The sequence below is a fragment of the Pseudophryne corroboree genome, chromosome 7, assembly GCF_028390025.1.
Source record: "Pseudophryne corroboree isolate aPseCor3 chromosome 7, aPseCor3.hap2, whole genome shotgun sequence".
NCBI classification, from domain to species: Eukaryota; Metazoa; Chordata; class Amphibia; order Anura; family Myobatrachidae; genus Pseudophryne; species Pseudophryne corroboree.
This window is the reverse complement of record NC_086450.1, coordinates 27,883,020-27,899,855: the sequence shown is the minus strand read 5'-3', so window position 1 is coordinate 27,899,855 and position 16,836 is coordinate 27,883,020. Positions and strand designations below refer to the sequence as shown.

The window sequence follows — 16,836 nt, the reverse complement described above, 5'->3', positions numbered from 1 at the left end:
GAACGGCAGAACGCCGGTCTGGATGTGAGCTAGCTGGTCACTTGGATCTCATGGGACGTAGGGACTGTGAAAGTGTCCAGTATGAGATTGGGAGACCTGCACTGGGGTGATGCACATGAAAATAAGATTTTAAACCTACCGGTAAATCTTTTTCTCCTAGTCCGTAGAGGATGCTGGGGACTCCGTAAGGACCATGGGGTATAGACGGGCTCCGCAGGAGACATGGGCACTCTAAAGACTTTAGATGGGTGTGCACTGGCTCCTCCCTCTATGCCCCTCCTCCAGACCTCAGTTAAAGAACTGTGCCCAGTGGAGACGGACAGTACGAGGAAAGGATTTTTGTTAATCTAAGGGCGAGATTCATACCAGCCCACACCATCCACACCGTACAACATGGAATATACGAAACCAGTTAACAGTATGAACAAAACAGCATCAGCCAAAGACTGATCTAAACTGTAACATAACCCTTATGTAAGCAACAACTATATACAAGCCTTGCAGAAATTAGTCCACACTGGGACGGGCGCCCAGCATCCTCTACGGACTAGGAGAAAAAGATTTACCGGTAGGTTTAAAATCTTATTTTCTCTTGCGTCCTAGAGGATGCTGGGGACTCCGTAAGGACCATGGGGATTATACCAAAGCTCCAGACCGGGCGGGAGAGTGCGGATGACTCTGCAGCACCGACTGAGCAAACATGAGGTCCTCCTCAGCCAGGGTATCAAACTTGTAGGATTTTGCAAAAGTGTTTGAACCCGACCAAGTAGCTGCTCGGCAAAGCTGTAAAGCCGAGACGCCTCGCGCAGCCGCCCAAGTAGAGCCCACCTTCCTAGTGGAATTGGCCTTTACCCAATTAGGTAACGGCAATCCAGCCGTAGAATGAGCCTGCTGAATCATGTTACAGATCCAGCGAGCAATAGTCTGCTTAGAAGCAGGAGCGCCAACTTTGTTGGCCGCATACAGGACAAACAGTGCCTCTGTTTTCCGAACTCGAGCCGTCCTGGCTACATACATTTTTAAGGCCCTGACTACATCAATGGACTTTAAATCCTCCAAGTCACCCGTAGCCACAGGCACCACAATAGGTTGGTTCATATGAAACGACGAAACCACCTTAGGTAGAAATTGAGGAGGAGTTCTCAACTCTGCTCGATCCACATGGAAAATCATATAGGGGCTCTTGTGAGACAAAGCCGCCAATTTGGACACCCGCCTTGCAGATGCCAAGGCCAGCGACATGACCACTATCCAAGTGAGACATTTTAATTCAACCGTTTGAAGAGGTTCAAACCAGTGTGATTTAAGGAACTGTAAAACCACGTTAAGATCCCATGGTGCCACTTGGGGCACAAAATGAGGCTGGATCTGCAGTACTCCCTTTACAAAAGTCTGGACTTCTTGGAGAAAAGCTAATTCCTTCTGAAAGAATATTGATAGGGCCGAAATCTGCACCTTAATGGAGCCTAACTTTAGGCCCATATCCACTCCTGTCTGTAGAAAGTGGAGAAAACGGCCCAGGTGGAAATCTTCCGTAGAAGCATTCTTGGCTTCACACCAAGATACATACTTCCTCCAGATACGGTGATAATGTTTCGCCGTCACCTCCTTCCTAGCCTTTATCAGAGTAGGGATGACTTCCCCCGGAATACCTTTCCTAGCTAGGATTTGGTGTTCAATTGCCATGCCGTCAAACGTAACCGCGGTAAGTCTTGGAACACGCAGGGCCCCTGCTGCAACAGGTCCTCCCTGAGAGGAAGAGGCCACGGATCTTCTGTGAGCATTTCCTGAAGATCTGAATACCAGGCCCTTCGAGGTCAATCCGGAACAATGAGTATTGTCTACTTTTTCGTCATATGATTCTCAATATTTTTGAGATGAGCGGAAGAGGAGGGAACACATAGACCGACTGAAACACCCATGGTGTCACCAGGGCGTCCACCGCTACTGCCTAAGGGTCCCTTGACCTGGAACAATACATCCGAAGCTTCTTGTTGAGGCGTGATGCCATCATGTCTATTTGAGGAAGTCCCCAACGACTTGTTATCTATGCAAAAACTTCTTGATGAAGACCCCACTCTCCCGGGTGGAGATCGTGTCTGCTTAGGAAGTCTGCTTCCCAGTTGTCCACTCCCGGAATGAAGACTGACAGAGCGCTTACGTGATTTTCCGCCCAGCGAAGAATCCTGGTGGCTTCCGCCATTGCCACCCTGATCCTTGTCCCGCCCTGGCGGTTTACATGAGCCACGGCTTTGACGTTGTCTGATTGAATCAGAATGGGTAGGTTGCGAAGAAGATTCTCCGCTTGTCGTAGGCCGTTGTATATGGCCCTTAATTCCAGCACGTTGATGTGTAGACAAGCCTCCTGGCTTGACCATAGTCCCTGAAAATTTCTTCCTTGTGTGACTGCTCCCCATCCTCGGAGGCTCGCGTCCGTGGTCACTAGAACCCAGTCTTGAATGCCGAACCTGCGGCCCTCTAGAAGGTGAGCACTCTGAAGCCACCACAGGAGAGACACCCTGGCCCTGGGGGACAGGCTTATTTTCTGATGTATTTGTAGATGGGATCCCGACCACTTGTCCAGAAGGTCTCACTGAAACGTCCTCGCATGGAACCTGCCAAAGGGGATGGCCTCGTAGGCTGCCACCATTTTTCCCAGTACTCGAGTGCATTGATGAACTGACACTCTTTTTGGTTTTAGCAGGTCTCTGACCATGTTCTGGAGTTCCTGGGCTTTTTCTGTTGGGAAAAAAACCCTCTTTTCCGTGTCCAGAATCATGCCTAAAAATGATAGCCGAGTCGTTGGAATCAACTGCGACTTTGGTAGATTTAGGATCCAGCCGTGTTACTGCAGCACTCTCAGGGAGAGCGACACGCTTTTCAGCGATTGATCTCTCGATCTCGCTTTTATCAGGAGATCGTCCAAGTATGGGATAATTGTGACTCCTTGCCTGCGCAAGAGCACCATCATTTCCGCCATTACCTTGGTGAAAATCCTCAGGGCCGTGGAAAGCCCAAACGGCAACGTCTGAAACTGGTAATGACAGTCTTGTACAGCGAATCTCAGGTACGCCTGATTAGGGGGGTTAAATGGGGACATGAAGGTATGCATCCTTTATGTCTAGTGATACCATAAAATCCCCCCCTTCCAGGCTGGAGATCACTGCCCGGAGAGATTCCATCTTGAATTTGAACTTTTTCAAATACAGGTTCAGAGATTTTAGATTCAGAATGGGTCTGACCGAGCCATCCGGCTTCGGGACCACAAATAAGGTTGAATAAAACCCTTTCCTCTGTTGCATTAGGGGAACTTTGATCACTTGCTGTTGACACAGCTTTTGTATGGCAGCTAAAACTATTTCCCTCTCTGGGGGAGAAGCTGGCAAAGCCGATTTGAAAAATCGGTGAGTAGGCAATTCTTCGAATTCCAGTTTGTATCCTTGGGATACAATTTCCATCGCCCAAGGATCCAAATCCGACTGAACCCAGACCTGGCTGAAGAGTCGAAGACGTGCCCCCACCGGCGCGGACTCCCTCAGTGGAGCCCCAGCGTCATGCGGTGGATTTTGTAGAAGCCGGGGAGGACTTCTGTTCCTGGGAACTAGCCGTAGCAGGCATTCTTTTCCCTCTACCCTTACCTCTGGCGAGGAAGGAAGAGCCCCCGACCCCATCTGGACTTATGCGACCGAAAGGACTGCATCTGATATTGTGGTGTTTTCTTTTGCTGTGGAGGAACATAAGGCAAAAAAGAAGACTTACCCGCGGTAGCTGTGGACACAAGGTCCACGAGGCCCTCCCCAAATAAAACCTCACCCTTGTAAGGTAAAGTTTCCATATGTCTCTTTGAATCGGCATCACCTGTCCATTGGCGGGTCCACAGGGCTCGCCTAGCAGAAATTGCCATGGCATTGGCTCTTGAACCCAACAGCCCAATGTCTCTCGCAGCCTCTCTCATATATAACGCGTCTTTTAATGTGACCCAAGGTCAATAAAATGCTATCCTTATCTAGGGTGTCAATGTCAGATGACAAGTTATCTGCCCATGCTGCAATTGCGCTACCCACCCATGCCGACGCTACTGCCGGTCTGAGCAAGGCACCCGTATGTGTATAAATCGATTTCAAGGTAGTTTCCTGTCTGCGATCAGCAGGATCCTTGAGGGCTGCCGTGTCCGGAGACGGTAGCGCCACCTTTTTGGACAAGCGCGTCAAAGCCGCCTCCACCATGGGCGAGGATTCCCACCGTACCCTGTCCTGTGCAGGGAAAGGATACGCCATAAGAATTCTCTTGGAAATCTGCAGTTTCTTGTCTGGAGTTTCCCAAGCTTTCTCAAATAAGGCGTTCAGCTCATGAGATGGGGGAAACGTTACCTCAAGTTTCTTTTCCTTAAACATGCATACCCTCGTGTCAGGGACAGAGGGGTCTTCTGTGATATGCAAAACATCTTTTATTGCAATAATCATATAATGAATACTCTTGGCCACCCGTGGGTGTAACCTCGCATCATCATAGTCGACACTGGAGTCAGAATCCGTGTCGGTATCAGTGTCAGCTATCTGGGACAGGGGACGTTTATGAAACCCCGAAGGGCCTTGTGACACAGTCAAAGCCATGGATTGACTCCCTGCTATTTCTCTGGACTCTGTTTTGTCCAATCTATTATGTAATAAAGACACATTTGCATTTAAAACATTCCACATATCCAACCAATCAGGTGCCGACGGAGACACCACAATCATCTGCTCTGCCTCCTCCCTAGACGAGCCTTCCGCTTCAGACATGCCGACACACACGTACTGACACCCCCACACACTGGGATATACAAATATGGGGACAGCCCCCCCATAAGGCCCTTTGGAGAGACAGAGAGAGAGTATGCCAGCACACACCCAGCGCCACTGGAACAAAATCCCAGTCTGTACAGCGCTTTTATAGATGAATAATACACTTACTGCGCCAATTAAATGTTTTTGCCCTCTGTACTTGCTCAGCAGGGGAGAGTCCGGGGAGCAGCTTCTCTGCAGCGTGCTGTGGAGAAAATGGCGCTGGTTAGTGCTGGAGGATCAAGCTCCGCCCCCTCGACGGCGGGCTTCGGTCCCGCTCAAATTTTTTACACTGGCGGGGTTTTTCTAATATACTGCCTCAGCAGTATCCAACATGCTAGCCAGTGTCCCTTGAAGTTTATTGCTGCCCAGGGCGCCCCCCCCCCCCCCCTGCGCCCTGCACCCTTACAGTGCCTTCTGTGTATGTGAGTGGGGGAGCAATGGCGCGCAGCGTTACCGCTGCGTGGTACCTCAGTGAAGATCTGAAGTCTTCTGCCGCCTTTTGAAGTCTTCTTTCTTCTTATACTCACCCGGCTTCTATCTTCCGGCCCTGTGAGGAGGACGGCGGCGCGGCTCCGGGATGAACGGCGAGGACAACACCTGTGTTTTCCGACCCTCTGGAGCTAATGGTGTCCAGTAGCCTAAGAAGCAGAGCCTATCAGTTAAGTAGGTCTGCTTCTCTCCCCTCAGTCCCACGATGCAGGGAGCCTGTTGCCAGCAGTGCTCCCTGAAAATAAGAAAAACCTAACAAAAGTCTTTTCAGAGAAACTCAGTAGAGCTCCCCTGCAATGCACCCAGTCTCCGCTGGGCACAGGATCTAACTGAGGTCTGGAGGAGGGGCATAAAGGGAGGAGCCAGTGCACACCCATTCTAAAGTTCTTTATAGTGCCCATGTCTCCTGCAGAGCACGTCTATACCCCATGGTCCTTACGGAGTCCCCAGCATCCTCTAGGACGTAAGATAAATATTCATACAATTTTCTCTTATGTCCTAGAGGATGCTGGGGACTCCAAAAGGACCATGGGGTATAGATGGATCCGCAGGAGACATGGGCACACTAAAAAGACTTTTACTGGGTGTGAACTGGCTCCTCCCTCTACGCCCCTCCCCCAGACCTCCCGTTAGACTTTGTGCCTAGGAGTGACTGGACACACACTAGGGGAGCTCTACTGAGTTTCTCTGGTAAAGACTTGTTAGGATTTTTTATTTTCAGAGAGACCTGCTGGCTACAGGCTCCCTGCATCGTGGGACTGAGGGGAGAGAAGTCAGACCTACTTCTTCTTAGTCAAGGGCTCTGCTTCTTAGGCTACTGGACACCATTAGCTCCAGAGGGTTCGATCACTTTTTTTCGCCTAGCTGCTTGTTCCCGGAGCCGCGCCGTCACCCCCCTCACAGAAGCCAGAAGAAAGAAGCCGGGTGAGTATTAGAAGATCAGAAGACTTCAGTAACGGAGGTACAGCGTAGCGGTCGAGCTGCGCTCCATGCTCCCACACACACATCACCAACGGCACTTGCAGGGCGCTGGGGGGGAGCGCCCTGGGCAGCAGTTACTGGGGTCAGTTCTGACTGGCAAAGAGTATATTACCGTACCCCTGCCAGTATAAATATTTAAAATTTTAGCGGGACTACAGCCCGCCAGGAAGGGGTGGGGCTTAGCCACACAGCTCACCAGCGCCATTTTCTCTCTCTTCACAGCCGCTGCAGAGACGCTGGCCCGGTCCTCCAAGCTCCTTCAAGTAACAAGGGAGCAACACGGGGAGGGGGCACTTACAATTTGGTGCTTTTTTGTTGTTAAATACAGCTCTATCCACATATATTATTGCTGGTAGTATATGGGCGCTGGGGTGTGAGCTGGCATATTCCCTCTGTGTTTCTCCCTGTGGGCTTCCCTGTGGGTCTGTCTCCTGGTTTGAGAGTGTGGGTGTGTCAGCCTCCGACATGTCGACACGTAGTACTAAGTGTTCCTCCCCGGAGGAAGTTACTGGGGGCGCAGAAAAGGATTTGGAAATGACTGTCGGCACAGCCGACTGCTGATTGAGTAAATATGCTGAGTACACTGAATGCAAATGTGGCTTTATTGTCTAAGAGACTGGATAAATCGGATTCTCAGACACAAACATGGAGGAAATCCATGGAGGACGCTTTGTCTCAGGTACAGACCCCCTCGGGGTCACAGAAACGTTCATTTACCCAGTTTGTAGATACAGATGCCGACACAGACTCTGATTCCGATGTCGATTTCAATGAGGCTACTTTACACCCAAGGGTAGTTAAGAGTATTCAGTACATGATTGTGGCTATTCAAGATGTTTTACATATCTCTGAGGAACCTGCTGTTCCAGACACGAGGGTTTGTTTATTTAAAGGGAAAAAGCCTGAGGTGAAGTTTCCCCCCTCTCATGAAATGAACGCTCTTTGTGAAAAGGCTTGGGAGTCGCCGGATAAGAGGTGGCAGATTCCCAAGAGAATATTTATGGCGTATCCTTTTCCCTCTGATGACAGGGAGAAATGGGAGTAGTCTCCCAATGTCGACAAGGCTCTTTCCCGATTGTCCAAGAAGGTATCGCTGCCGTCTCCGGACACGGCTGCGCTCAAGGATCCAGCGGATCGCAAGCTGGAGACGACATTGAAGGCCATTTTCATTAATACTGGTGCATTGCTCAGACCTACTGTGGCATCTGTATGGGTGAGTAGTGCTATTGCTAAGTGGGCTGATAATTTGGCATCTGACATGGATACCCTTGATAAGGATAACATTCTTTTGACTCTTGGTTATATCAAGGACGCTGCTGATTACCTAAAGGATGCGGCAAGAGATGTTGGCCTCTTGGGATCAAGAGCTAATGCCATGGCGGTCTCGGCCAGGAGGGCGCTGTGGACTCATCAATGGAATGCTGATGCCGACTGCAAGAAAAATATGGAAGCTCTACCCTTTAAAGGTAGTGTCTTGTTTGGTGACGGCCTTGCTGACCTTGGTCTACCGCTACTGCGGGTAAGTCATCTTTTCTTCCTTATGTTCCCACACAACAGAAAAAGTGCCACATCAGCAGATGCAGTCCTTTCGGCCTAATAAATACAAGAGAGGTAGGGGTTCGTCCTTCCTCGCTTCAAAGGGTAGAGGAAGGGGAAAGAGATCGCCTGCAGTGTCAGGCGCCCAGGACCAAAAGTCCTCTCCCGCCTCTACCAAGTCCACCGCATGACGCTGGGGCTCCCCTACGGGAGTCCGTGCCGGTGGGGGGCCGTGTCCGAGTCTTCAGTCAGGCCTGGTTTCAATCGGCCCTGGATCCTTGGGTTTTAGACGTAGTGTCCCAAGGGTACAAACTGGAGTTTCAGGAGATGCCGTCCCCCCCCCCCCCCCCTGCCGCTTAAGTCGGCCCTTCCAGTTTCTCTCCCAGAAAGAGCAGTGGTAAATGCTTCGATTCAAAAGCTGTGTCAACAGAGGGTCGTGGTGCCGGTTCCCCCGTTCCAACGGGTGGAAGGGTTCTATTCAAGCCTCTTTGTTGTGCCGAAGCCGGACGGTTCTGTCAGACCTATTCTGTACCTAAAATCCCTCAATCCATACTTGAAAACTTTCAAGTTCAAGATGGAGTCTCTTCGAGCTGTTATCTCCAGCTTAGAAGGGGGGGATTTTATGGCGTCAGTCGACATAAAAGATGCCTACTTACACGTCCCGATCTATCCACCTCATCAGGCCTTCCTGAGATTTGCGGTGCAAGATTGTCATTACCAATTTCAGACGTTGCCGTTTGGGCTTTCCACGGCCCCAAGGGTTTTCACCAAGGTTATGGCGGAAATGATGGTACTCCTTCGCAAGCAAGGGGTCACAATTATCCCGTACTTGGACAATCTCCTGATAAAGGCAAGATCAAAGGAAAAGTTGCCAAGAAATGTGGAACTCTCCCTGTCGGTTCTGCGACATCACGGTTTGATTCTAAATTTGCTAGTCTCAGTTGATCCTGACAAATCGGCTGCCCTTCCTGGGCATGATCCTAGACACGGAGCTACAGAGAGTGTTTCTTCTGGCGGACAAAGCTCTGGAAATTCAGACCATGGTAAAGTTACTTCTGAGACCGGCAAGTGTGTCGATTCATCAATGCACTAGAGTGCTAGGGAAGATGGTTGCGGCGTACGATGCCATTCCGTTTGGCAGGTTTCATGCTCGGGTGTTTCAGTGGGATTTGCTGAACAAATGGTCCGGGTCTCACCTGCACATGCACCGGAAAATAAGTCCATCTTCCAGGGCCAAGATCTCTCTCCTGTGGTGGCTGCAAGGCTCTCACCTTCTAGAGGGACGCCGATTCGGAATCCAGAACTGGGTTCTGCTGACCACAGCTGCAAGTCTCCGAGGCTGGGGGGCAGTCACGCAATGAAGAAGTTTCCAGGGAAAATGGTCAAGCCAGGAGTCTTGTCTCCACATAAATGTTCTCGAGTTAAGAGCCGTTTACAACGGCCTCCTGCAAGCGAGGAACCTTCTTCAGGGTCTCCCTGTCCTGATCCAGTCGGACAACATAACAGCGGTGGCGTACGTAAACCGCCAAGGCGTAACAAGGAGCAGGGCGGCGATGGCGGAAGCCACAAGAATTCTCCGCTGGGCGGAATAACACGTGAGCGCTCTGTCAGCAGTCTTCCTCCCGGGCGTGGACAACTGGGAAGCAGACTTCCTCAGCAGACACGATCTCCATCCAGGAGAGTGGGCTCTTCATCAAGAGGTATTTGCAGAAGTGACAAGGCGTTGGAGCATTCCTCTGATAGACATGATGGCGTCTCGCCTCAACAAGAAGCTTCCGAATTATTGTTCCAGGTCGAGGGATCCCCAAGCCTGTGCGGTGGACACCCTGGTAACTCCGTGGGTGTTTCGGTCGGTGTATGTGTTCCCTCCGCTTCCTCTCATCCCCAAGGTGTTGAGGATCATAAGACGAACAAGGGTTCAGGCTATACTCATCGCTCCAGATTGGCCTTGGAGGGCCTGGTATCTGGATCTTCAGGAATTACTAGTGGAAGATCCCTGGCCGCTTCCTCTAAGAGAGGACCTGTTACTGCAGGGGCCATGCGTGTTCCTGGACTTACCGCGGCTGCATTTGACAGCGTGGAAGTTGAACGCCAGATCCTAGCCCGGAAGGGTATTCCCGGGGAGGTAATCCCCACTCTCCTTAAGGCTTGGAAGGAGGTCACGGCGAAACATTATCACCGTATTTGGAGAAGGTATGTGTCGTGGTGTGAAACCAAAGCAGCTCCTGCGGAGGAATTTCACTTGGGTCGTTTCCTCCATTTTTTACAGGCAGGCGTGCACGCAGGCCTGAAATTGGGTTCCATCAAAGTGCAGATTTCGGCTTTATCTATCTTTTTTCAAAAGGAATTGGCCGTCCTACCTGAGGTTCAGACTTTCGTGAAGGGAGTGCTGCATATCCATCCTCCATTGTGGCACCGTGGGATCTTGAAGTGGTGTTGCGGTTTCTTATGTCTCACTGGTTTGAACCTTTTGTGTAAGGTTGAGTTGTTATTATTATTTATTATCCTTTATTTATATGGCGCCACAAGGGTTCCGCAGCGCCCAATTACAGAGTACATGAATAATCAAATAGGAAAACAGCAACTTACAGTTGATGACAGTATAGGACAAGTACAGGGTAAATAAACATAGTTACATCAGCAGATGACACTGGAATAAGTATCAGGTGGCAGAAGACTACTGGAGTTGATGCAGTTGAAGATTATTAAAGTAAGAAAGGATAAGCACATGAGGGAAGAGGGCCCTGCTCATGTGAGCTTACATTCTAAAGGGGAGGGGTAGACAGGGGTGACACAGATGGGGTACATGGAGAGTGTAGAACAGAGGGTTAGGATGAGATTTGGCTGGGTTTGGTGAAGAAGTGGGTCTTGAGAGCCCGTTTGAAGTTTTGTGGAGAGTCTGAGGGGGAGAGGTAGGGAATTCCAGAGAAGTGGTGCAGCACGTGAAAAATCTTGGAGGCAGGAGTGGGAGGAAGTAATCCGTAGGCAGGAGAGTCGGCGTGCATTAGCAGAGTGAAGAGGACGTGTGGGAATGTAAAGGGAGATAAGATCAGAGATGTAGATGGGAGAGGAGTGGGTGAGGGCTTTGTAAGCGAGTGTGAGAAGCTTGAAATGGATTCTGGAAGGGAAGCCAGTGAAGGTCTAGTAAGAGAGGAGAGGTGGGCGTAGTGCATTTGGTGAGGAAAATGAGCCGGGCAGCAGCATTGAGGATAGATTGGAGTGGAGAGAGGTGTTTGTCAGGAATGCCAGTTAGGAGGAGATTACAGTAATCCAGTCTGGAGATGACCAGTGAGTGGATAAGAGTCTTAGTAGCATCCTGGGTCAGAAAGGGTCTGATCCTGGAAATATTTTTGAGATGAAAACGGCAGGTTTGTGAGAGGTGCTGAATGTGTGGTTTGAAGGAGAGGGAGGAGTCAAGGATTACACCAAGACAGCGCACTTGGGGGCTAGAGGAGATAGTAGTGCCATCAATTGAAGTTTCTCACTTGGAAAGTGGTCATGCTTTTGGCTTTGGCGTCTGCCAGACGAGTGTCCGAGTTGGCGGCTTTGTCTCACAAGAGCCCATATTTGATTTTTCGTGGATAGAGCGGAATTGAGGACTCGTCAACAATTTCTGCCGAAGGTGGTGTCTTCGTTTCACATAAATCAGCCTATTGTGGTACCTGTGGCTACGGATGCTGTGGCAGTCCCAAAATCTCTTGATGTTGTAAGAGCTTGGAAAATGTATGTCGCCAGAACGGCTCTTACTAGAGAAACAGAGGCTCTGTTTGTCCTGTATGCTTCCAACAAGATTGGAAATCCTGCTTCTAAGCAGACTATTGCACGCTGGATCTGTAATACGATTCAGCAAGCTCATTCTTCGGCTGGGCTACTGTTGCCGAAGCCAGTAAAGGCCCATTTTACCAGGAAGGTGGGCTCATCTTGGGCGGCTGCCCGAGGGGTCTCGGCGCTTCAACTTTGCCGAGCAGCTACATGGTCGGGTTCAAACACTTTTGCTAGATTCTACAAGTTTGATACCCTGGCTGATGAGGACCTCATGTTTGCTCAATCGGTGCTGCAGAGTCATCCGCACTCTCCCGCCCGGTCTGGAGCTTTGGTATAGACCCCATGGTCCTTTTGGAGTTCCCAGCATCCTCTAGGACGTAAGAGAATAGGATTTTAATACCTACCGGTAAATCCTTTTCTCCTAGTCCGTAGAGTATGTTGGGCGCCCATCCCAGTATGGGCTGTATCTGCAGTTTTGATTCTGGTTACACGAGGTTTGTGTATCCGTGTATTCAGCTTGTTGCTGTTGTTGGTTCATACTGTTATCTGGTTTCCTGTTGCTCCAGTTGTACGGTATATTTGTGGTGTGGGCTGGTAGTTTTCTCGCCCTTCGTTAACAAAAATCCTTTCCTCGAAATGTCCGTCTCTCCTGGGCACAGTTCCTATAACTGAGGCCTGGGGGAGGGGCGTAGAGGGAGGAGCCAGTTCACACCCAGTAAGTCTTTTTAGTGTGCCCATGTCTCCTGCGGATCCCGTCTATACCCCATGGTCCTTTTGGAGTCCCCAGCATCCTCTACGGACTAGGAGAAAAGGATTTCCCGGTCGATATTAAAATCCTATTACTAGTATAAAAACGCGTCGCTACCCTCTCGTATATCACTCAGCTGTCTGCAGAATCGGGCTGCTCCCGGCTTAGTCACCCTCCTTCCCCCATAGTCGCCCACATTCCTTGCTGCTTCTGAACTAGACAATGCCTTATGGTGATGTGTCTATTACAAATCCATGGATGATCCAGCAGAGATATTGGTAGAGCAGCGGTCATTATTCAGCCGTAGATCTAATGCAGTACACTTCTGTAGGAACGGTAGTAGTGTCCAACACATTGTAGTCCAGCAGCACAATTTGTCATTTTTGTATTAAATTGTACAGGAACTTTTAGTGTGTGAGAGAATTGTACAGTCCATTCATTTAATTGTGATCCTGTTCCTTTCCAATTGGATTGTGAAGAAGTGTGCGTGGTGACTATGTAAGGTCATTTCATGTAACTCCAGTAATGTGCGAGACACCTGCAGGCTGCAGCATGCAGACCAATACGAAGTCTAGGATTTTTCAGGATGTGCTTCAGGTGTGCGGCGTACACGGCTAACTGGTATCTGTCTGCCATGTTTTCTAGGCACCTCCCAGGAAGACGCAAGAGCCTGTTACATCAAGCATGTGGAGGAACTGAAGGGGAAATATGGAACGGATTAGAGGGTCCCAGGAAGAGCTGCGTCCGTCCTGAACAACTGTCGGTCTGGAACGGTTTTCAGAGTGAAGCGATCTAATCCTCGTTCAGTCTGCTCGTATTATGAATAAACCTGCAGTGTTTCTTATCATGGTGTGGCCGCTCCTTTCTCAGCGTGTTCTGCAGTTGTGCCCTAAGTGCAACAAAACTGTTGATGATGTTCTTATGTTATGTTCTGCAGTGCGGTCAGAGCCTGGATAGATGTCAGCCTGTTAGTGAAGCTGGTTACTAGGTACTAATAAGTGTTTGGAAAGTAAATGAAGTCGTGAGGGGGTCACACGCTGGGGAAGGGGGTGGAATAAGGGTGCTTAACATGTGATGCCTCAATTGTGATGGCAAAATCGCTTTTAAACTCCCCACTATGGTGCGTTGGCACTTAGGTGTCCCAGCCTGTGTGGCACATGAACGCATTAGGTTCCCAGCCTGTATGTCACACCTGTACTTGGGGATCCCTCCTCAAATCCAGTCCTGAGACGCACTGCCAGGGCATGTTTCCCAGATCTCCTTGTTGCAGCACACTTATTCATTACTTACTGATACATTTTAAAAGATCCAGAGCTGGTGCTAATTATTCCACTTGTGACGATGTTAGTGTGTACCGATGACTGGATTTGAGGTGCACTAGCAACCCGGCCGGTATTGTGCACTAGCTCTTGTGTCTGAGTCACTCTGGCTAACAAACATTTGAAGGTCCTAGACCCTTTCGTGCACTAATATTTGAAGTGTTGCGGCCACTGCGGCTCGCTGTCGCTTGGGATGTTGCAGCGTGCTGTCACTTGCGGTACCCAGCTACAACACGAAATCGCTGGGTATAAGTATTCTACAATATTAAAATACTTACTTTTTTTTTTAATAATGCAAAAAAAACTGGGCTGTGAATAAAGAAACGCTATTCCCTCCAAACACTGACCACCTAGTATTTGAGGGGCTGCGCTTTCTGCTGCTTTCCTGCTGAAGGACTCTGTTTGCTGCTCCCCTCACTCAGTTACTCCCAATCAGTAATCAATAGGTCCAATCACTTCTCTATATGTGGAGACAAAGATCCATCTTATAGCCCTAATTTCTCTGACGTCCTAGTGGATGCTGGGACTCCGTCAGGACCATGGGGATTAGCGGCTCCGCAGGAGACAGGGCACAAAAATAAAAGCTTTAGGACTAGGTGGTGTGCACTGGCTCCTCCCCCCATGACCCTCCTCCAAGCCTCGGTTAGGTTTTTGTGCCCGTCCGAGCAGGGTGCAATCTAGGTGGCTCTCCTAAAGAGCTGCTTAGAAAAAGTTATTAGGTTTTTTTATTTTCAGTGAGTCCTGCTGGCAACAGGCTCACTGCAACGAGGGACTTAGGGGAGAAGAAGTGAACTCACCTGCGTGCAGGATGGATTGGCTTCTTAGGCTACTGGACACCATTAGCTCCAGAGGGATCGAACACAGGCCCAGCCATGGAGTCCGGTCCCGGAGCCGCGCCGCCGACCCCCTTGCAGATGCCGAAAAGTGAAGAGGTCCAGAAACCGGCGGCAGAAGACTTTTCAGTCTTCATGAGGTAGCGCACAGCACTGCAGCTGTGCGCCATTGTTGTCAGCACACTTCACACCAGCGGTCACTGAGGGTGCAGGGCGCTGGGGGGGGGCGCCCTGGGCAGCAATGATAATACCTTGTTCTGGCTAAAAATACATCACATATAGCCCCTGGGGCTATATGGATGTATTTAACCCCTGCCAGGTCTCACAAACACCGGGAGAAGAGCCCGCCAAAATAGGGGGCGGGGCCTATCTCCTCAGCACACAGCACCATTTTCCTGCACAGCTCCGCTGCGAGGAAGGCTCCCAGGACTCTCCCCTGCACTGCACTACAGAAACAGGGTAAAAAAACAGAGAGGGGGGCACTTTTTTGGCGATATTGATATATTAAGCTGCTATAAAGGAAACAACACTTCTGTAGGGTTGTTCCTATATATTTATAGCGCTTGGGTGTGTGCTGGCAAACTCTCCCTCTGTCTCCCCAAAGGGCTAGTGGGGTCCTGTCTTCGATAAGAGCATTCCCTGTGTGTCTGCTGTGTGTCGGTACGTGTGTGTCGACATGTATGAGGACGATGTTGGTGTGGAGGCGGAGCAATTGCCGGTAATGGTGATGTCACCCCCTAGGGAGTCGACACCGGAATGGATGGCTTTGTTTATGGAATTACGTGATAATGTCAGCACGTTGCAAAAATCAGTTGACGACATGAGACGGCCGGCAAACCAGTTAGTACCTGTCCAGGCGTCTCAGACACAGTCAGGGGCTGTAAAACGCCCTTTACCTCAGTCGGTCGACACAGACCCAGACACGGACACCGAATCTAGTGTCGACTGTGAAGAAAAAAAACGTATTTTCCAGTAGGGCCACACGTTATATGATCACGGCAATGAAGGAGGCTTTGCATATCTCTGATACTGCAAGTACCACAAAAAGGGGTATTATGTGGGGTCTGAAAAAACTACCTGTAGTTTTTCCTGAATCAGAGAAATTGAATGAAGTGTGTGATGAAGCGTGGGTTAACCCCGATAGAAAACTGCTAATTTCAAAGAAGTTATTGACATTATATCCTTTCCCGCCAGAGGTTAGGGCGCGCTGGGAAACACCCCCTAGGGTGGATAAGGCACTCACACGCTTATCAAAACAAGTGGCGTTACCGTCTCCTGAAACGGCCGCCCTCAAGGATCCAGCTGATAGGAGGCTGGAAACTACCCTGAAAAGTATATACACTCGTACTGGTGTTATACTGCGACCAGCCATCGCCTCTGCATGGATGTGCAGTGCTGGGGTGGTTTGGTCGGATTCCCTGACTGAAATATTGATACCCTGGATAGGGACAGTATTTTATTGACTATAGAGCAATTAAAGGATGCTTTTCTTTATATGCGAGATGCTCAGAGGGATATTTGCACTCTGGCATCGAGAGTAAGTGCGATGTCCATATCTGCCAGAAGAAGTTTATGGACGCGACAGTGGTCAGGTGATGCGGATTCCAAACGGCATATGGAAGTATTGCCGTATAATGGGGAGGAATTATTTGGGGTCGGTCTATCGGATTTGGTGGCCACGGCAACAGCCGGGAAATCCACCTTTTTACCTCAGGTCCCCTCCCAACAGAAAAAGACACCGTCTTTTCAGCCGCAGTCCTTTCGTTCCTATAAGAACAAGCGGGCAAAAGGACAGTCATATCTGCCCCGAGGCAAAGGAAAGGGTAAGAGAGTGCACCAAGCAGCTCCCTCCCAGGAGCAGAAGCCCTCCCCGGCTTCTGCAAAGCCCTCAGCATGACGTTGGGGCTTTACAAGCGGACTCAGGGGCGGTGGGGGGTCGACTCAAGAATTTCAGCGCACAGTGGGCTCACTCACAGGTGGACCCCTGGATCCTGCAGGTAGTATCTCAGGGTTACAGGTTGGAATTCGAGAAGTCTCCCCCTCGCCGGTTCCTAAAGTCTGCTCTGCCAACGTCTCCCTCAGACAGGGCGACGGTATTGGAAGCCATTCACAAGCTGTATTCTCAGCAGGTGATAGTCAAGGTACCCCTCCTACAACAGGGAAAGGGGTATTATTCCACACTATTTGTGGTACCGAAGCCGGACGGCTCGGTAAGACCTATTCTAAATCTGAATCTTTGAACCTGTACATACAAAAATTCAAGTTCAAGATGGAGTCACTCAGAGCAGTGATAGCGAATCTGGAAGAAGGGGACTTTATGGTGTCCCTGGACATCAAGG

At 49.9% G+C, this 16,836-nt stretch overlaps 1 protein-coding gene across 1 annotated transcript in view; it reads left to right on the top strand.

The window, feature by feature from the left end:
- The window catches only part of DBI (diazepam binding inhibitor, acyl-CoA binding protein), a 39,367-nt gene extending 26,178 nt beyond the window's left edge, over positions 1-13,189 (top strand). The window contains exon 4 of the mRNA XM_063932824.1: positions 12,991-13,189. Within this exon, the coding sequence (XP_063788894.1) occupies positions 12,991-13,067 (77 nt within the window). The 3' untranslated portion in view covers positions 13,068-13,189. The remainder of the gene's footprint in view (positions 1-12,990) is intronic.
- Positions 13,190-16,836: the final 3,647 nt, after the last annotated feature.